The sequence below is a fragment of the Terrapene carolina genome, unplaced genomic scaffold, assembly GCF_002925995.2.
Source record: "Terrapene carolina triunguis isolate 2854851 unplaced genomic scaffold, T_m_triunguis-2.0 Scaffold67, whole genome shotgun sequence".
Lineage (NCBI taxonomy): Eukaryota > Metazoa > Chordata > Testudines > Emydidae > Terrapene > Terrapene triunguis.
The window spans coordinates 21,681,106-21,703,886 of NW_020664418.1; the positions used below are offsets into that span (position 1 = coordinate 21,681,106).

The window sequence follows — 22,781 nt, forward strand, 5'->3', positions numbered from 1 at the left end:
TACCAGTTCCCACAACATTTTGGATTTCCCACCGCATGATGATTTCATCCTAGCTGTGTAAATCCTCACAGATTTAGAACGTGTTTTTATGGTGGTTCTAGTATTTGTTAGTCCCCTTTCTCTTTTCCATCTCTCCCTGTAATAAAAGGTCAGACTGGAGTATGTTCTTGACTTGAATCCTAACTCAGTACTGTCTTCAGAGTATAACACTGTGATCTTTTTGGTCATTTTGCCTCATTCAATTATGAGAGGAATCTCCATGTGCACGTGTTTCATTTTGCTCCAAGCTTTTTGGTGTTTTCACGTTAAGATGTAAAAAAAAAAACAGTATAAAAGAAAAGATGTAGTATATTTTTTAGCCTTTGTCATCTAAGTCCAAATACTCATTCACTCTTTGGAAATAATATCCAAATTCACTGAGTTAAAGTGTGAGGTCAGCCTAAGAAATACTGAAGCAGGTTTAAAATAATCTTCTGGGAGAGACAAAGAGAGAGACAGTTTGGGGAAAATGAATAATGGGAAATTACATGAACTGGGATCTGTTAAATCATATACACTGGGAACAAATAACTTCTCAGCAATATTCACTTTCCCTTTCAACCTCCTTCAATTTTCACAGTTTAATTAGCAATCACAGTAGACTGGGAATCGCAACACTATCGCAGGGTAAATTGTGAAGTAAAAAGTGACTTTTATTGATGTAAGAAATATTTTAATATTTAAGATTAAATTTCTAGATCCTTTCATCCTAAAAGATAGTAAAATGCTTCACAAATGTCATCTATACAGGGAACATTTCACCTACTTTGGAAATGCAATCCCTCTAGAATAATGTGCACCCACTCGTTAACAGCTCATAGAGCTGCTAGTCAACAGTTTAGGACAGAAAGTGAAGGAAAATTCCATAGCATGAAGTTGATGAGGGAATTTTAGGTAGAAAGAATGTATCCAAATTATTACTTGATCAGGAAATCAGTGTTTACCCCCTGAGTCTTCTGAGGTGTCCCTGGGATCTTTGATTGCCACAGATAGTAAGCACTTCTTTGTTGTCTCATCCAAAAGAAAACACATCCAGCAGCCTAAGGTCTCTGAGTCCACTCCTAACCGCATGCTGAATCATTGGTTCAATACTAACACAAAGCAAGGATTGCTACTTCCTGAGTAGCCAGCACCACTTCCTGCTGCATCATGGTTTTTCCCTAGAGTTCCCTTACCCAAGTACTAGGAGTAATAGTAGCAGCAGTATTACATAGCACACACATCACATCTGTCCCTTATGGAAGGTGATTATAGAATGGTGTTATAATTTTTGAGGGAAAGGGCAGCCTTTACAGTCATAGGATATGTGCATAGGGTTGGTATATGGATGAAGGAGACCCTCAAAATATAGAACTGGAAGGAAAAGTCTTTGGACCTCTACTGATCTGACAATTGAAATTGCCATTAAATCTTTTGATGAAAAAAATGAAACATTTGCAAAAACTTTCATTAAAAATTTGTTTTGATTTCCCCCCACAATCTCTACCAACTAGCATCTTGTGTTGCTACCTACCCTATCTGAGGTCCTTGTGCATCTTCATCCCAGTGGTGGCTGCATTTCTTTGTGGCTGTGTGGATGTTCTTGTAAAGCATGTTGAGTTCCATAAGGAGGAAAGTACACTATCCTGTCAAAATATATGAACTAGATGATTATATAATTCATGGTACAGAGAGGATAATTCTGATTCCCCTCTTTTACATTAATGTGTGTTCAAGTTGCCATATCACTGAAAGACAAGAAATAATCTGCCAATTAAGCAAACGTGTATTGCTTAAAAAATTGAAAATATGCATTTGAAAAAAATAGATCTAATTTCTGTGAATTAGTTTCATATATTTCTTTCTCTTTCTTTTGTATTGTGATATAAATTATTTTCTAAATTCTCAAAAAAAAATTTAAAATATGCAGCCGCTATATATATCCTCACCTTGGAGATTTGTTTTTTTGCTTCAGTTTTCTCAAAAAGTCTGTAATAAGGAAAGAAACCTCTTCAGTGAGACATGTGAAGAATAGACAAACAGTGAACCATTGCTTCTGGCTACCCATTTGTCTGTATCTTTTGGATGGTCGCTTACGGTCACAGATTTCTATAAAATGTTCTTTTAAAGAAGGGCACTCAAGGTTCAGTTCACTTCCACTCTTTGTATTGCTTTCTGAAAACTTTCAAAGCCGCTGTCTCAGCAGCACTTTCTATAGACAGTTGATTTATTTCACAAGGTACAGACTCCTAGTCAGTGGTTTTTCTGACTTTTTCTGTGTTTTACAAAGGCAAGAGGATATAGCATTGCTTAGGAAAAATCCATTTTCTCCAAGTAAGGCTCTATAAATGGCATTTATTTAACTGAATATTGATCACAACATAAATCTCATAGGCTTATCATTCCTGAGGTGCAGGAGAACTGGAGGGTGAAGTGCAGAAATTGTCTCAGTAAAAGATATGGACGGTACAATATAAGAGTGATGCACTGGAATTGTTCATGCACTTCCTATACTTCTAGATAAGATTTTTCAGCTAATTCCTCACACACAGTTTAAATATTACTCTAGAGAATTACACAATCTATAGAAGTTTTGCATGCTAAACAGGAAAGGGACAGATATTCAGTTATTTGTATGTCAGCTAGAAATCTGGACCATGGCCCTTATGACAGAGAAAAATCTCTCCTTAACTCACACCATTCCCTATTTTCAAAAAATGACAATATTCTGCAGCTATCTGTACCTGTACCAAAGCATTTGTGCAAGATGTAGCATTTGGGGCCATTGCTATAGAACACTGAAGTGCTACTTTTTTTCCTGGTATGTGAGAGACAGACAACAGAGAGACTGAACACAGAAAACCTTTATTGATCCTGAATATGGGATCTGTTTTCACCATGACAAAAGATTAACAATGGAATGCTGTATCCTGTGTAATAGGACATGCGTTGGTTAATACATTTCTTGGTGAGATGGAAAAGTGAACAGTGATGCAGTAATATTTATAGGCAAAAACATTATTTAGGTTAGTCAAGACTAGAGAAAACTGTGAAGAATTCTTGTAGGGACCAAACAAAACTAGGTGAATGGACAGTAGGATGGCAGATGAAATGCAATTGCCAATGCAAGCTAATGCACACTTAAATAATAATTTCTCAGACACATTACTGGGATCTAACCAACCAGGAAAAAGAGCTGGTTATCATAGTGATAGCTCAATGCAAACTTTTTATCAATGTGAAGCAGTGGGTAAAAATACAAACAAAAATTCAGTGTACATATAAAGAAGATTGAAAACAGTACTGAAAATATAATGTTGTTATATAAATTATGCTTATTATATTAATTATTATACTAATATTATACTACTATTCATATTATATTTACAAGTTACACTGTATTAAATTCTAATTATTATGCTAATATTTGTATATTGCTTTTATATACATCAGTGGTACAGTGTTCACTCACCTGATTAACTGTGTTCAGTTCTAGTTACCCTATCTCAGATAAGATCTAGCATTGACAAAAGGGGTTAAGAGATGGGTGACAGAATTATTAGAGGGATGGAAAAACCTGGAACAGATATTGAAAAAGATTAGGGTGACTGAAGTAAATGCAACTCCCCACCAAGTCACCCCATTGACTTCAGCAGGGCAAGGATTTCACCTTAGGAATGTTTTTCATTTGGAGTTAAAATGAATCAATGAAGACAGAAAGGGGCTTTGAAATAATGTTGTAAATAAGTAAATCCCGTTGTACATAGATTTGTGATTCCACATCCTTCAAGATATGAACCAAAAAGTTCTATTTGTGCATAACAATAAGAAGGGCATATGTGTCACTGTTCACTTTTCCATCTCACCAGGAAATATATTAAACAATGTGTGCCCTATTACACAGGATAGCGCATTCCACTGTTAGTTTGGGAGAATGTCTAGGCTGCAGTGCCAATGTTAATTTGTCATAGGTCTGACTCATCATGGAATCTATATGCTGTGTATGTTTTAAATAACAATCAATTAGCTGGGTATAATTTCCTCTCTGACTGTCTCTCTCCCTTCTTGCCTATCATCTTCAGGTTTTTAATGTATTGTGTTATTCCCTTCTACCTCCATTGCTGACAACTTCTCTGCCCACTAATGTGCCAGACATAACACAAGTCGAGGATTCAAAATGACTTAATGACATGAGGGTTAGTAGGGAGGAGAAAACAACAATACTATTAGAAAAACTGCAGACGGAGGAAATACAAACTTATGTAAAATTTTCAGTAGTTTTTACTATTGTGGTGACTGAATGGCCTCCAAGACAGAGTTCAGCCAAGTCGAATAAAGGGCTTAGTTTATCTGCAGAACAGAACATATGATAGCTTTGTTCTTGAAGTCTGGATCAGAGATTAATCCATGTGTACAACAAATGAAAAACCTTTTTGGCCTTATTTGCGAAGGTGCTGACCACTTGTAGCTCCAACTTTTGTCTTGGAGAGACTAAAGGCCTGATGGAAAACTCACTGAAGTCAATGGGAGGCTTTTTATTGACTTCAGTGGGCTTTGTATCAGATCCTCAGTGCTAATTTAAGGGAAAACCAGATGTCTGTGGCATTCGATGACTGGCATTTTAGGGCAGTATTAAAGATCTAGAAGATGCTGGCCCCTAGTCTTTAATATACTATGTCCCTGTTGCTGCTGCAACTTCTGGGCTGCTAGATGCCAGAATATTTTTGGTTTTGAGTGTGCTGTATACTTTCCACCCTGTATCTCAATACGATGAAAACATTTGTGTTTGTGTACACATACATATGTACGGTATATATACATGTATGTGAACAATGTAGAATCTTTGAAAATATGTATTTGGGGGAGTCTAATTCATTTTTGGTACCACAAATCTTTCTTTTTTTAAAAGTAATTTTACAAAGTTGTTTAGATTTCTGAAATGACATTCTCAGGAATATGTATGACCCTCTAGATGTAGATGTTGGTTTAATGCTTTCTATTTGTCATGTTAACTTTTGTCCTTGCGGCACTTGATACTACTAGCTATCAGTATATGGACCTTGTATGAATCTTATAGGTACTGACCTGGGTGCTCGATTGAGCAATTATAAATTACAAGTCTCACCTTATGTGTCACAAGCATTGTAGATGTAATTTTTGCTGCTTGCCTAAGCTTTGTACTCTATAATTCTCTTGGGTAACAGTGATTAGGAAATTTAATCTAGGTTTTCACTGCAATGCACATGGCACCTAGATTCCTCATTTGTCTCTTCTAATGGATGTCCAGCAGTTATGGCATTTTCCATTCTCTGTCATTGCTGGTGCCTTTCAGACATGAGATTATGAGTAGAACAGAAACTGTCTGAAGATCACCCCAGATAGGATTGACATCATTCTAATTTGCTAACAGTATCATCTGCGTACTTGTCTTCTCCAAGATCTTTTTGTAGGCAATTTGTTCATTTTGGCCACCTTTGAAGTTAAGGACTCTGGTCTAGTAATGGATATGATCTGATGTACAGAATTATCTTCTTACTTAGACACAAAATGTCATATCAACAACAACTGTGAAATATTACCAAATAACTCCCCTTTCTTGGGCAGCTAGATGTTAAAAGGCCATTCTGCTCTTTCATCATGTAGAGAAAGTATTATAACTTTCTTTCTGGTATCATTAAAATAAGCTTAATTGTATATAAAATATGAAAGGAGAAAAAGCTGACATGTAGAAGTCTTTTCAAGTGCTCAAGAGCATAAATTGACCTCCAATTAAATTTTGCATTGTTTTTCTAAATTCCTTTCTTTTCATGCATGACATTTTCCAAACTTTATTTTAAGTTACTTTCTCATTATGATGCTGGATGAGTTTTAGAGCTACTTAGGCTATTGTTGAATGTTCAAAATATAGACTGGGGAAAAAATTGGTTAAAGCTGCATTTTTTAAAAAATTTCTGTAAAAGCAAAAACATTAATGACCAGATATTTTGACTTAAGAATTGCTCTTAGTTTGATATTTGTTTTATTCTGCTAGTGCAACACGAGGTTTTGTCACTGCACTGTATATAGTACTCCGAGCTCAATCTAGCTCATGTCAAAGTCAATGGAAAGACTCCCATTGACTTCAGTAGGAGCTAGATCAGACGCATTACGAGGTCACCATAAATGAAGGAGTCAGATGTTCAGTAGTTTATTCTGTAGTCCTGTACAGCATTTTGACTTTCATGATCTCTTGTCTTAAATGTGAGCTGCTTACATTGCTTCTTTTTTGTATGACTTCAGAAACAAATGTCAAAGCTGGTCAGTAAATGGACAAGAAAATTAATTTGAAGGAGATTCCTCATCTCTTCCCGACCCACACCCTAGTTTTTTCTTTGTTTTTATTTTCTTTTTTGTGCATATTTTGATACTGATTAAAAGACTTAGAGGCACAGGTGTAGACACTGAAGTCCTCTCTCCACAAGGCAGGTATGACATTGGTAACAGAAGTGCCAGCTTCCTACACTGCCGTACCAATGTGCCTCAACCTTTACCTTGGAGGTGTGGGGGAATACTTGACTCTCCAGCCTTGGCTTCTCTACAGAGGATGCCAAAGGTGATGGTAATTTTAGTGATAGGGACGACCATCCACTAGGAGCTTGGCTGAGAATCACATGAAACTGGTGGCTACCAAAATATATCAGATGGTAAAGATTTCAATCACTACTAATCTAACCTGAATTTGAAATGAAGACTGAAAGAGAAAAGGTTCCATGTGTCATTGCTAGTTCTCTTTCTATTTGTCTATTATAATAACCTTGAGGGGGGGGAAATCTTCATTTGTAAGTTGATCAGCTGAGGTCATTGTGCTATGTTTTCCAGAGTTGATAATTCAGAAGATCCAGTGTATGAGAGTTTAGAAGAGTTCCACGTTTTTGTCTTAGCACATATATTGAGAAGACCAATTGTTGTTGTAGCAGACACAATGTTAAGAGACTCAGGGGGAGAAGGTAAGTTTTTCATTAGCACTTTATGCACCTAGCTAAAACAAATAAATGTAGTAGCAAAAGAATTTTAGAGCACAACACATTTGTCCATTATAACAGTCTTTTTATTATAATGTCCATAAACGAGGGGTACCAGTGCAGAGCATTTCAGGGATTTTAGGTCTGTGGAGCCCATCATCTTTCATGTGACTTGATTCATGTGTCTAAAACCATATACAGCACTGTAAACATTTGCCCCATTTTAAAAACAATATTGAAATTCAGGGAATCCATAACAGATTTATAGGGCAATCAAGCTCTGTTAGCAAAGTTCTAATTCTGCTGTATTCTTTTCTCCTTCCATACTCTGCAATCATCATTTCTCTATCAGTGTTTATGCTTCTTTTTAATTTTTCCTTCGTATGCATTTCCTTCTAAAGTTTAAGCCCTTGTTTAATATAAAAGTCACCGAATTTAAAAACACATTCTATAGTTGTATGGCTTATCTGAAGCACATTGAAGTCATTGACTGCAATGGGCTTTGGATCAACTCCCGGGTCTAAATACATTTTTAAGGATAGATCAACTTTTTATATTTTCCTATTGACTTACTAAAAGAGGGTAGGCAAATATTGCAATTCATGTGGACTGTACCATGTGAATTAGGACACCAATAACAAACCACTAAATAGTGAATTGTGCAATGTATCATCAAATCAAATAGTTTGCAAACAATTCGTGCACTAAAATGTGTTCTGAGAAAGTAGTTTGAACCATTTCAAGTAATGAACACATTTATAAAGTTCAATTTGTTTGCACATAAAAAAGTGAAGTTAATCCAATAAACTATTCACTATGAATAATTTGCGCAGTTCCTATTATAGTCCTATTTTTTTCTGAATGTTTTTGCATATGTTATCCCATGATGGGTCTTTGTATGTAGTAACACTTATTATTAATGTCATCTCAAAATTCCCACTATAAGCCCCTGTTTACAGTTGCTTATAACTTTGCCAAACTATAACCACTTAGGCTAAAATTTTCCATGCTGAGTGTCTGCCTTAGGCTGAATTCTTTTGGAAAATTTCAGCTAAATTTGTTTGGCTGTTTCTGAGAACGAAGCTGGGCGGACCTGTATTGTTTGCCCATGTTAAAAAAAATTCTAGTGATCTCTTCTTTGAGAAGCTCTAACACCCTTATGCTTTGGAGCAGGGATTTGAAATTTGGCAGGGCTGGCCTTAGTGTCAGAGAAGTGCCTTTTGCCATCCCCATCTAAATCCACCCAAATTTGGCGAAGTTCTAAGCCTTTGAAAAATCACTGTTCACACATGCCCACGGCCAGACAACCTTAATTATGGTATTTCCTAACTTGCAATCTTAATAGTGTTCTCTTAACATAGTTTTCAGAGCAGAGCTAGAACCTTTAAATCCACCCCCCAAACCTCTGCCACTTGAGGTAACAGCATAAGTGATGGCAGTAGCAGGCTGTCATTCTCTATGTGGACCAGCACTGGGGAGAGGGAGAGGGTATGAAGCACACACTTTGCCATGAGCAAGCATGAACTGCAATTTTTGTAAAGACTTATACACTTGGATAAAACTATATATATTTTCCCTCGCCTCATTCTTGGAAATTTCTGAACCATTTTGGCTAAAATTTATCAAACATCTTAGCCTGACAGTCACCCAGCATGTGAAATTTCAGCTCAAATGATTATAGTTTGCCAAACTTATAGGCAACCAAAAACAAGCTCTTATCCTGGGAAGTGTTGGTTTAATCTTATGAATAGGCAGTGCTAGCATCCCTGCCTATATTGTAAAGCGAATAATGCACAGTTAAATAGATCATCACATAAAAAAGTATTTTTTTCCTGGTGCAGATTTTTCCATACTTTTTCCCACATTTTTGTGTTACTAATGTAAAACAAGTGTTGAAATATGAGTTTAACTGGGGCAGGCTTGAAAACTAACAGTGTTTAACACGTAGATAGTACTTTCCTCTTCAGAGTGCCTTGCAAACATTAATTCATCTTTGCTGCCTCCTACCAAGCTGTGAAGTAGGTAAGTGTTATTAATTATCCTCGTTTTACAGATGGGCACACTGTGGCAGAGATAAAGTGATTTTTCTAAAGTCACAGAGGGAGTCATTCTCAGAGCTGGATTTAGAATTCAGGAATTCCTAGCTGCTAGTCTGTTACTCAGACCAATAGACCATGTTTACCTTTCCATGAGAAATGATTTGTGGTTTTGTGGGGGCAAAAAAAGGTGTTTAGTCACTGCTTAATGGGATATTGTTCTGAATGTTATAGTTATATGAAACTTATGACTTGCATTACTGTCTCATGTATAGTATAAGAGCCTCTGTAAAATAACGAGGCTCCTGTATAATAATACATTAATTGGTACTGTGACGTTCCCCTCTGGTGTTATCTGGACCGGTGATCTGCTAGGTCACTCCAATCCTTGACTCTGGGAGCCAGCCTTACCCTGCTCTGCTGTGAGAACCCCCACTCCTGGGCTGTTCATGCACAGCCTCTGGCATGTAAGCTGCCCCTTGGCTTATGTAACCAAATGACACTAGCCAATATCTCCGGTCCCAGACACAACCCTAGGAACCTCCGTCTTGCAGTGTCCAGTTATGCCTGCTCGACGCTGCAATCTTATATGAGTTTGTCAATTTAACAAAGAAATTTATATGTACCAGGCTTGTTATCCCAAGGGGAGTCTCTGACATGCTTCAAACCAAATGCGCTGCTTCGGGTGGAATAAACAAACAGATTTATTAACTATAAAGATAGATTTTAAGTGATTATAAGTCAAAACACAACAAGTCAGATTTGGTCAAATGAAATAAAAGCAAAACACATTCTGAGCTGATTTTAACCCTTTCAATGCCCTTACAAACTTAAATGCTTCTCACCACAGGTTGGCTGGTTGCTCTTCAGCCAGGCTCTCCCCTTTGATCAGCGCTTCAGTCGCTTGGTGTGGTGTCTGTAAATGTGGGTGGAAGAGAGTGAGAGAGAGCATGGCAAATGTCTCTCCCTTTTATCATGTCCTTTCTTCCCTCTTGGCTTTGCCCCCTCCCCTTCAGAGTCAGGTGACCATTACCTCATTGCAGTTCCAAACTGACCAAAGGAAGGGGGGTGACTCCCTCGAAAGTCTAACAGATTCTTTTGTTGCTGCCTAGGCCAGCGTCCTTTGTTCCTGTGAGGCTGGGCTGGGTTTGTCCCATACCTGCCCTGATGAGGTGTGAACTGCCTCTTCGTTCTTGGAGAGTTTTTGCCTGGGCTTGCTTTAAGCCATGATGATACATTTTCAGCCCCATAATGTATACATGAAATTATAACCTATAACATTACTGTAACAATTACTATAACATCACTATAACAACCAGGCTCAGTGCATCATGAGCCTTCCAAAGACCACACATGACAAACTTTGCATTGAATACCACACAATCATTTTATAAAGATGAACATGGGGGTGTAGGATGTTCCCCGAGGTACAGAGAGTCACAGATACTTTAAATTTTCAGGCACCCATTCTCTAAAACCTCTGCCACTTTAACAAAAAAACTAGAAAATGTAATATATGATGATAATAAGTTGGCCAAATCAATACATGAACAGGGCTTAGAAAAAATCCTTCCCCAATATACAATAATTGAATGAAATATCAAAGAACACAAAGGAAAAAGGAACACAAACACTTGAACTCTCCCCTTGCAGAGACAATACTCATAACAAATTGTAAATGAGCACTACATATGCAACAGTAATCAAAGAAAATCTGTTTGGCAAAGAAATCTAGTAGCCAAGGATATAATCAGACTACATTGCCAAAAAAAAAAATTGATACCGCATGTTTGGTGCCGATAATGAGAAACTTTTCCTTGTAACTAAAAATATTCCATGGAAAATTCAATTCTGCTCATGTGTATCAGACATGAAGATCCTGTTGTTATACAGTTACATCTTCACTAATAAACCATTGCAATTAGGGGAGAATTTGGGACAGGAACAGAATTGTTTCATAATTATTTCTAAATTGATAATTCCTTTAAAATTTTACCATGAGACTTAAACTGTTCTTTAGACTATTTTCAACACCAAAGAATTAGGTTTTCCCCTCACTTAACACTGCCTGCTGAAACCCACATGTAGCTCTGATAATGTTGAGTAGTAACTGGTATAAATTATATAAATAATTTCAGGGTCCATTTACTCTCTCCATCCCATTTTTTATTGTTTGTTTATTTCAAGAAATCTTGCATCTGTCTTTGCAGCATTTGCACCTATCCCATTTGGAGGAATTTACTTGCCATTGGAAGTTCCACCTAACCGATGTCACTGCTCACCTCTTGTCCTGGCTTATGATCAAGCGCATTTCTCTGCTCTTGTATCCATGGAACAAAAAGATCAACAGAGAGAACAAGGTATGCTGAGAAATTTCCTATCTAGTCAATATTTTGTGGTGGAGTGGAATGCAAAGTGCTAATTGCTGGTTTTTATCTATCTAAAAGGAAACTGCACCCATTGGATTTTACTGGGTAGACTCATTTTAATCATCTAAGAACAAGACTGGAGCCAAGAGCTCCTGAGTTCTAATCTTTGCTCTAATACTGATTTTCTCTCTCTGACGTGCTCTTAACCCCTTTGTGTCAGCTTACATATATGGAAATGAGATACTACTTACCTGTCTTACACTAGGGATCCTGAAGGCATTCATTAATTAGAGTTAGTAAAGTGTTCTGAAGATGAAAAGTGGGTCACGCGGTTGTGATTGAAAGCTTACATAGGGTATGTCTACACTGCGATGAGGAGATATGATTGCAGCTCATGGAGGAGCTCATAGCCAAGTTAGTTTTGATCTAGCTAGATCAAAGCTAGATCAAGTTCCAATAGCAGTGTAGTCAGGGCAAAATGGGTGGTGGCCCAGGCTAGTTTCCTGAATACAGCCCTGCCCAGGACCTTGGGTAAATGGCTAGAAGCTGGACCATGCTAGTCATGGCTACACTGCTATTGTTACTGGAGCTAGCTTTGGTCTTGCTGTGTGCTAAAGTCACACCTCCCGACTGAGGTGTAGACATACCCCTAATGAAAAGTATCTTTTGAGTTGTGTATTAAACATATTTTTCCTTTAAAAAATCAGTTAAAATTTTTATTTCTGATCCACTTGCTGACATCTGTTCTTCTGCAAAAAAAAAAGTGATAGCAGCTGTATAAAGATATTTTACCATACGTTTGTATACTAGGTTTCAATCTGTTGAAATATTGGGCTAAGAATGAGAAGAATCTTAGTGCCAGATTCAATCCTACATCAAGAGTTGAGGAGCTGGTCATGGCTCCCTGACCCTGAATGCCAATCTGCACCAGCCTCAACAATGCTTAGGGTATCTGCTCAGCTGTTCTAATGCAAGTCTCTGCTTTTCAGGTTCCCTCCCCACTCTGAACTCTGGGGTACAGATGTGGGGACCCGCATGAAAGACCCCCTAAGCTTATTTCTACCAGCTTAGGTTAAAAACTTCCCCAAGGCACAAATCCTTCCTTGTCCTTGGATGAGTACTGCTGCCACCACCGTGTGAGTTAGACAAAGATTCAGGAAAAGAACCACTTGGAGTTCCTGTTTCCCCAAAATATCCCCCCAAGCCCCTTCACCCTCTTTCCTGGGAAGGCTTGAGAGTAACTAAGGTGGGCACAGACCAGACCCTTGGGTTTCTAGGACACTAAAAACCACAATCAGATTCTTAAAAAACAGAACTTTATTATAAAGAAAAGTAAAGAAGCACCTCTGTAAAATCAGGATGGAAGGTAATTTACAGGGTAATCAGATTCAAAACACAGAGGATTTCCCCTCTAGGCAAAACTTTAAAGTTACAAAAATAGGGATAAACCTCCCTCTTAGCACAGGGAAAATTCACAAGCTAAAACAAAAGATAATCTAACGCATTTCCTTGCTATTACTTACTAGTTCTGTAATATTAGATGCTTAGTTCAGATATGGCTTAGGGAGCTGTATTTTCCCTGCCCTGGTTCCTCGCTGACCCAGAGAGAACACAAAGGAACACAAAACAAAAACCTTCCCCCACAGATTTGAAAGTGTCTTCTAGGGGAAGTTTTTTGTTTTGTGTTCCTTTGTGTTCTCTCTGGGTCACTTCTATTGGTCCTTTTGGTCAGGTGCCAACCAGGGTTATTTGAGCTTCTTAACCCTTTACAGGTAAAGGAAGGATTAACCCTTTACAGGGTAAGGAGGGATTTTATGCTACCCTTAGCTGTATGTTTATGACACTGGTGTAGGGTCCTTAATGGACCATATGCTAGTGGAGGATAGGCCTAATTCCACCACATCCCTCTTTTCCACAGCACAAACCCTATTCTTGGGGTGATGGGATAGCTAGTGCAGACCTAGATGTGGCACATCTGTGCCAGCTGGGATTTCTCCTGTGCCAGGGTAATTCTCTGCTGACTTTTTGTAGCCATTCTCCTGCTGCATATGTGTTTCCCATTACAGTTAGAAATAGGAAGATGGTAAACCCTTTCAGTAGTAAAATTCTTAGGTTTCTTTAACTAGAGCATCCTAACACGTTGCAGGCTCAACCATCTAGCCTAAACCTGAGGCCCTACTGGGCCCATGTTATTCCAAAGCTTGTAACTTCATGCAGGGTGGTGCCCAATGAATCCACCCAGTCTCATGAGTGCTCAGGCCTCCTCACAAGTCCATTCTTCCTCGGTACTGATGGAAAGGTAAAGCTTAATTCAGAGGAAAGACCATTAGTGCATCCTGATCTCTGCAGGTTCAGGAAAGCCTTTCCCCACAGACCCCAGTAATATTGTCCCCATTGAGGGGAATCTAACCCCAGCTGCAAGGACGACTCACCAAAATGTGTGATCTTGTGAAACAAACCATCAGTTAAGTGAATCGCAAAACTCACACTTACTCAGCAAGTGCAGACATTTCTGCTGATTGAGACTGATACCACACCAATCAGGAACGCAAATGATGGAAGAGAGGGTGGGATTTGCATGATGGTGAGGGGTAGAGCAGAAAGACGCCTGCTTCCTCCCTGTTCTGCCTTTTATGGATGGCAGTCCACTGGCCAATCCCATGGACTTCAACAGTCCCGTAGCCAGGAAGGGCTGAAATGGTCCAGCCTGCACTTTGGTGTGGCTCACCCTCCCAATCCAATGCCATCTGTAATAGCCAGCGCCTCTCATTGACTGTTTAAGTTACGCTTTTGGAGGGTACCATGTAGTCTGAGGAAAATGTATAGCACGTCAACAGCAACTTTCTGATTGTTAAACCAGAATGGAAATTGGTTTATGGTTTGTGACACAGCTCACGTATGTACGCAGATGTTGCAGATGTCCATATGGCAAAAATACATGTCATCAATCAACTTATATATCCCTTTGCTGGGGAAAAAAAGTGGCAGCTTTCATTTTGCTAGTTTACATGAAATTATTTATGTTGCCTTTGAACACTGTGTTCAAATTTTCATACATGTGCAAGCTGTGTGCATGTGCGACGACAATTACCGTGCTTCTGCATGTAGTTACAGCAACTGTGCGTGCAAGGAACATTTATGCAGATAACTGTTCATTGGCTTGTGCACACATAATCACCTAAATCCATATGTACAGGCAGTTATAACCACTTGGACATGTATGTACCTTGAGAATTTCTAATTGAATTTTGGGGGGGGGGGAATGGTTGGGGGAGTTACAATACACTATCATGAATAGGAAAAATTGTGGTAAAACATTAAACAATTCTAGTTTTCCCCAAACAGCCACTAGATAGAGGCAATATTTTATACTGAACTATAAAACTTTCATATGAAATCAGCTCTTATGAAAATATCAAGTTGCTCTTCTACAGATGGTAATTATTTCTAAACATTGAAAGTTTAACCAGTTAGCCACCAACAGCAATTCTTCACCATTCTAAGTGACATGTACAAAGATATCCTCCTGACATTAGTACTACAGCATTCATTTCAGACCTCACTTCGTCTGATCCCTGACGATACATGTTAGGTGCCATTTAATTGTGCAAGATGCAGTTTTCCTCAAAGTTGATTGTTACGCTATCTATAGTGGCTCATGACCATGTCTATAGTGGCTCATGACCAGGGCAGACTGTCAAAAACAGGACAGACAACCCAAACTGGTTTTAGATTTCACCAAGCCAGTAACATATGTGAACTCCTAGATCACTTTAACAGTCTCGCCATGCAGTTACAGACAGTTCCCTTAGACTCTTCAGTCTATCTTGCCACCAAAGCAAACTGGACTTAGTGATAAATGTTCACTTACATCAAAAAATCACACAATATTCAGGTTGCTTCCAGTGTTATACTTATAAGAAGCACACAAGATCTTTTATAGGGGAGAAGGGAAAAACGCCCCATTTATTGAGAATACAGCAGTTAGCATATGCTTTTCAGTTACACACACACACACACACACACACACACACACCATGCACACAGTCCTGCCAGTTGATGTTTATAGTTACCAGTCCAGAGTCTGGATCAATCTAGTGGCCAGCCAGATTGGTCGCAGAGGGGAGCAGGGCTCTGTCGGTCGCGATCCGATGCTCCTGGAGTGTGGCAAGACGAACCCAAACCCCATGGCAAAGCACTCTGTTCTTATAGTCTTTTTTCTCTGTTGAAGTTTATGGATTTTGCTGTGTCAGTTTATGACCGGTTACTCCTTAATTGGTGTTATCTTTTGATGTAAACATTCCAAAACACCTCCGAGAGGGTCATCATGTCCCCGATTTGATTTAATCCATTGTCTTTAGGTGTGCCAGCCTCCACCTCAGGGTCGTCAATCTGCCCTTCCTCAATCATGGATGCTCGTTGATGGTTCTCTGGCATCAAGAAGTCATGATAAGTGTCTTCGCTCCTCCTTTCTTGACCATCTGGTTAACAATGGCCTTCACACCTTATCTTTTCCTCATGCATGCATTCCTCATTCACACAAACAATCTTTTACAGAGACCTTTGAGAATACAAACAGCAGTATTTTATATCGAGCAAAAAGACATTGTAAATTAAACCTTGCTAAGTTTATAACCAAAACAATTCACATTGAGGCCCAGGCCTTCAACGTTCCCCTAATCTACTTAACATAGACACAATACAGGATCCTGCCTCTTACTAACTAAACCTTAAAACAAAGAATTAAAAAGGGCCCAATTTGTAATCCATATGGGAAACAGAATCCCATAGTTCCAGAGGGTCATTCCTTTCTGCTCAGGGGCGGCTCCAGGCACCAGAGCAGCAAGCGCATGCCTGGGGCAGCAAGCCACAGGGGGCAGCCTGCCGGTCCCTGTGAGGGCGGCAGTCAGGCTGCCTTCGGCGGCATGCCTGCGGGAGGTCCGCCGGTCCCGCGGATTCGGTGGCAATTCAGCGGCGGGTACGCCGAAGCCGCAGGACCGACGGACCTCCCGCAGAAATGCCGCCGAATCGGCGTGACCAGCGGACCGCCCGCAGGCGCGCCACTGAAAGCCGCCTGACTGCTGTGCTTGGGGCGGCAAAACACATAGAGCCGCCCCTGTTTCTGCTATTCAAAAAGGGTGGCTGGCAGGATGAAATCAAATCATAGATTAAATTCTCATAGTACAATTATAAAATCCTGCTCCTACACCAGTTCAAAAAGACCAGTCATTTACTCTAGATCAATTGATACCCTAGATCTTACACCAAAGACAACTCCTGTAGGCAATCCTGTAGTAAACTATCTAAAGGTTTATTAATTAGGAAAAGAAATGAGTTATTTACAGGTTAAAGCAAGCAAACATATACACACAAATGAGTTATCCTCTAAATCCTAAAAGTGACAGAGTTGTAGTGAACTGTCAATTCAAAGTGTCTTTTAGGACAGACCCTAGAGGAAACCCCCAGGATCTCTGGCTTCACTTTGGCTTCTCTGGCCCTGTGAGAGTTCAAACAGCAAGGAGATGAAAAATCTTCGTATCAACTATTTTTATTTCCCTCTTCCAGCGTTGAAAGCGATAGGACAAGGCCTTCTGCATGTACTTCTCCATGGGTGGATAGGGCAGTTAACAAAGTTTTTGTCTTATAATGGCCTACTTAAATTTTGATAGTCCTCTTGGATGGGCAGGGGGGACGATTCCAATGCCTGGGTTCACGAGTTCAGAGCAAACATTTTGCAAAGCTATAAAGCAAAACTTACATATTTTCTTATAGCATGGAATACCGACATTACAGGTGAGATAAATGCATGCAGCAACTTACAAGCATATCATAGAGTCTGAACACTGAATACATTATTATAAGATAATACCTATTTTGAGCAAAAACTAACATCTAGGTGAACTGATTTGGTCTTCAGCTATGAGTTGGCAGTTCTTAGCTAATGCCTGCAGCCTGGACAAGAACTGGCATCTGGTTAATGGTGCAAATGCAGTTTTCCTCAAAGTTGATAATGGATACCTGCTTTTGTTATAATGAAAAGGGACTCTGTTTTTGTAAATGCCACATGGATTACAGCTTGACAGATCAGTACAATACAATTTTACAAATATCTCTTTGTACATATAGAATTTTCACATGCAAAACTCATCTATGTGAAGAGGGTAAAATTCACCCCCGTTCAGAAGGTCAGCATAATGCCAATGTACTACTTACTCCTACTTAAGTCCTCAAATATGTAATAAAAATGGGGATTCTTTTGTTTATGAAATAATATAAATGGTTTTTCCTCCAATGGGAGCCATCAAACACATTTTAATGTCTTTTGCAAAATGTACAGAAATTATTTTGAGTTATTCTTTTTTATAAATTTTGGTCTGAACTATTAAATCCTGGAAGCTAAGTCATCCACAGATAGAGGCCACTTTTGAAAATTTGGGCATATTTTCTTCAATCTTTTTACTGGACCCAGAAACATTTGCTGCTGGCTGACAACAGAATGGAGAGTACAGGTGCTGGCAAAATCACTAGAAATAAACAATGTGACAAAAGAAGTTATCACATTAAAAGTCTAAGACAACTTAGATTGGGAGCTCTTTGGGGGAGGGCCTTTTTTTTTCTGTTCTGTGTTTAGCACTTTACACAGTGGGGTCCAGTCCATGACCAGGGATCTTAGTCATGATGGGTGGTACAAATAATAACTAATAATAATAATTACAAAGTTTTGTGGGAACATCATGACAATTAAAATTGCTTCCATTAGTGTATACTTGCACTATTACAAATTGCTACATATGTGTATTAAAGAACCAATCCTGCAAATACTTGCTATTGGGCATAGCACTAGCTATTATGAATGGTCCCACTGAAGCCAAGTCACAGTAGTCAGCATTATGCCCAGTGGCAAGTGTTTCCAGGATCTGCTCCTAGTACTATGCAAGAAACAATATGATATTTTATTGCATTAATTGAAAAAGAGTATGTTGTATAATTAACATTATATCATACAGAAACACAAGGGCAGAGTTAAGGTTGTGTGTGAAATGTTCATTTTGTCATTTTCTGACTTTTGAATGCTTAAACAGGCCCACTCACTGTACACTTATTTGTAGACACGCTTGGATGGAATATAAAATAGAACAGTTGCCTTTTCTACTATGGGCCAGATCCTGGCCACTATTCCAGGTGCTTTGTGACATTCCATCAGCACAAAGCAGCTGGTCTTGTTCACTTGAGGATTCTTCCTGTGCGGAAGTCTCCAGTAGCATAACAGCTCCTACACCAGTTCCCATAGTGGCCACAGTGTTGGGAGCATTGATCGATCAAACAGGGTATGGCAAGAGTTTCCCTATGCTCTAGTAATTCCTGGCTACTGTAATGATCCCCTACTGCTCTAGCTTATGCGAAGTACCAGACCAGCCTGGTGTGTCACCAGCCGTACTATCAGGGGAACATAAATGTGGCTTAGTGGTAGACATCTTTGCTCCCCACCTCTTTGGTTCTGCATTTAGTAAAGCTCTGTTCTGCCACAGAAGCGAGCCCTTAGTGATTAGTTGAGTCAGAATTCCAGTTAGTTTCTTTTAGTAGATCTGAGTGCAGAAGAGGTTATCATCCTACTCTACATACAGCTACCTGGATGAACACTATCTCATTCAGACTCATGACAGACTTGGCACCAGGTTGTAACTGAGCTATTGTGCAATTTGAAAGACACCTCTACCTGCAAAGAAACTGTCCATGAAAAGTTTCATTGTATGAAGTTCAGCTAAATACAATCCATTACTCTAGAGGCTTACTGTTTCGTTAGAACCACCTCCCCCTCTTATATTCTTTATCAGTGGTGGGAAGAAGCATTTCTAACTAGACAGGTCAAAGATCAGAGAAACAAACACTGATTCACTACTGGTGGAATAAATAGTAGTTTATAAATAGCAGTTCAATTGTGAATAATTAACCTAGGATGGCAAATATTATTTGTTCAATGAAGAATCTACCCAGAGTAACAACCACAAAAATCTGTTTATAATGGTGATAGCCTTTGTTCTCAAGTGGCCAAAATACCGTCTGCCTGGGGAATGGGCTGTGTCATTCACCCCTTAAGATGGTTCACTTGGAGACCTCACAGAGCAGATGGAGGATTTCAAGGGTCTGATGACTGACTTTTGAGGTAGCTGGTGGATGTGATTGTTACTACAGAGGGCTCTCTTTCCCGTCTCCTTTGATCTTCACACAATAATATTTTGTGTTAGGATGAGACACAATAATAACAGAAGATATATACAAGCCACAAATGTGAAGTCAAACGCTGGGGGCATTTTTGTTTGTTTTTTATTTGAATGTGAAAGCCCCAGTGCTTTTGTAGCACAGGGGTGATAGAGATTCCCATCTGAAGTTGATTCCCTCTCTTCATCAGATCAATTTCAAGTTATTTGAAGATACTTTTCTTGGGGGAGTCAGGAGGAGACAACTAAAAATGTGTCTCTTGATTTTTAGACTGTTACTGTGAAATAAGCAACTGTCACATTGAAATTCTTTTAATCATGGGTGTTTAGCTGATTATTCCTAAAAGCCTTTATTCATGAATTTGTCAGTTCAAAGGCACAGTAACTCTTTTTATAAAGCCTGATTTCCTGTAAATGGATAAATGTAATGGCTCTACTCCCAACATAGCTCAAAGCATCCTTTGATTTAAATGTTACAAGGAGACACTATGAAGTAAATAGCTCCTGTGATTCTGTGTAGCTTACACCCCACAAATTCTCTGATCAGTTTAGAAAGATTAGTGTTAATTACTTGACAGGGTCTGTGAACTTTTGGGGAAACCAGAAAAGTGGACAGTTTAGTTTATTTTAATTGATTTGCGGTTGCTTTTCACATTAGTTTGCTAGCTATAATTGTGTTTGTTTTTCTAAGCTTTCCAATTGTATTTATTTACCAGTGATCCCTCAACAAAAGAGAGACCAAAACAAAAAAACCTCCAAAATTTTGTTTAGGTCTGGCCTTGGCAAAGGCATATATGCTGTAAGTGCAAAAATGTCAACTATATAAAGGTTTTAATGCAGTTCTCTTAACCAAAGCAAATTTCAGTCATAATCCTTTAAAAAATATTACAGATTAAACTGTCAAGATGTAGCCACTGCTGCTGTCGTATAAAAACATCGCCTTTCTGAAATTTCTCTTCTACATAATTTAGTTCTGCTGCATTGATTCTATACAGCTTTGCTGCTACTCTCTGTTTTGGCTAATTCTCAAGGATGAGCGCTCCAGTAGGCAGCTGCATCTCACTGATTAGTGTAATCACCTCTGTGGAGGCTCCACTGAATATGTATAAAATTTAAGGGGAAAGAAACTGTCATTGCCTTTCCCCTATTTCACTCCTTCCCTTCTTCCTGTCCCTCTGCCTCCAAGCTCTCCCCCCACAAACTCACTCCTCACTCACTCTTCTTTCACTTGCTCTGAAAGAGATGGATGTCAAGAATTTGACAGAGTTTGGAAAATTGTCCTTGACATTTACGGTTTCTAAAAAAAAAAAAAAAAAGCAGCACTAAAAAGTGAAGAATTATAGAGGAAGCACAATAAATGTTAAGTCTGCTTTGGTTGATGTTAATTTTGAAATGGTTAGTTAAGTGACAAGAAGTGAAGGGGAAGCATGGCTACGAGTTGATTGGAGTATAGATGAAAGCCTCAGAGCTCCAGGATATTAAGCGGAGGATATTCAGGTGCTCCTAAGCATATTATTTTTAAACATATTTTTTAAATGTAAAAGGATCAAAGTTTTCATATCTTCCATGAGATTTTGGTATTAAAGCTTAAATGTTTCACTTGTGGATAACAAGTGGCCCAATAATAAATTAATTGCAAAACCAACAATCCTGCAGGTTGTGATTTGTGGCAAGCAGACAATGTGGATTTACAGATACTCATGTGGGAGTGTTGCCTAGTAAGTACAGTAGACAATTGGAAGCCGAACTCCTGGTTCCATTAACACCTGACTCATCTTGTGACTTTGGTAAAGTCATGTAACTATTTTGTATCTGTTTGCCAATCTGTAGAATGGGCACAATAATACTTACTTCCCTAGTGTTGCAAGATTTAGTTAATATTTAGGAAGAGCTTTGAGATCCTTGGATGACAGGATCCAGTCCAACCTCCCAAAGTGCAAATTATTTTCACTAGAATTATTATACCTCAGCAAACAAATACATTTAGGCTGAAATTTTTCAATGATGCATAGGGGATTTTGGAGTTCAATTCACATTAATGCATCCAAATTATGTAGGCAGTTTTGAAAATCTCAGTCTAGGTTTTTTTAATACTTTATTTCAAAAAAAGGAGTAAGTTTAAAATTACTATTAAAATGATGCATTTTTACACTGAACTTGGTGGCTTTCAAAGACCAACACTCTTCTTACAGAAAATTTCTATAGACAGAAAGCTCTTACCTATATTTTTTAAAGGATTCCTTTCCATTTCAGATGCACCATGTTGGAAAGCTGATTTAAGTCTGTATAACCATTGATTTAAAATGTATCTTGTCCAGCTGTATTCCTGCAAACTGCTGCTCCAGCACCATCATTGAAGAAAAGATGCATAATTTTGAATTTCTTGTGCATAAAATCAAAGTTGTAGCTCTAGCCTGCTGTGAATAAATCATACCCAATTAAGCTTCTAGTTCTGCTTTCAAATCAAAATCACAGCTAATCAAAAACATATCAAGTTAGGCGGAAATCAACTGAACTCAGATTTGTGTTTGTTCCTATTGTGTTGGAGGGAATCGTATTTACTAAGGAAACAGGGAGAGTTATACGGTCAGCTTGGTGCTCTACAAGTGATATGTGCTAGGAGAAATGAGTTTGAATCCCAGACACTGTTTCTCATTCACCGACAAAGCTGCAGAGGTGTTTTAAACTCCCAAAGGAAGGCATATACCCCTGTTACACAACAACAAAACCTGCTGGCTTTTCAAGTCTCTAAAGTCTTTCTGCTTGGAAGATAATCATGCTACAAAAATGCACAAGGTTGCAGTTAGAGAGGAGGATGTTTATAAAAAGGAGGGTGAGGAGGAAAGAAACTTTTATAACACACCTTCTTCTAACATCTTCATCCAAGACTTGAACACCCAGTCAGGTACTCCTGTGTAGAAGTTTGGATGAGGTTGTACAAAAGGGGACAGTGTCATACGGTGGCTTTGTGCAGTATTGAAGAAACACTTGGTATTAGAGAGCAGTGCTAAAAACGTAATACAGAAATGAAAAAACTGAATCTAAATGTCAAGCGTATGATGGGAAAATCAATTCAGTAAAACCATTGAGCCTTAAGTGGCACCTATCTTTGATTTCCTTTTTCTCCTACATTGAGCA

At 38.7% G+C, this 22,781-nt stretch overlaps 1 protein-coding gene across 1 annotated transcript in view; it reads left to right on the forward strand.

Annotated features, from left to right (window-relative positions):
* OTUD7A (OTU deubiquitinase 7A) overlaps window positions 1–22,781 on the forward strand; it is a 74,423-nt gene that overhangs the window by 37,609 nt on the left and 14,033 nt on the right. The window contains exons 6-7 of the mRNA XM_029910746.1: window positions 6,877–7,004; window positions 11,266–11,415. Of these exons, the coding sequence (XP_029766606.1) occupies window positions 6,877–7,004; window positions 11,266–11,415 (278 nt within the window). The remainder of the gene's footprint in view (window positions 1–6,876; window positions 7,005–11,265; window positions 11,416–22,781) is intronic.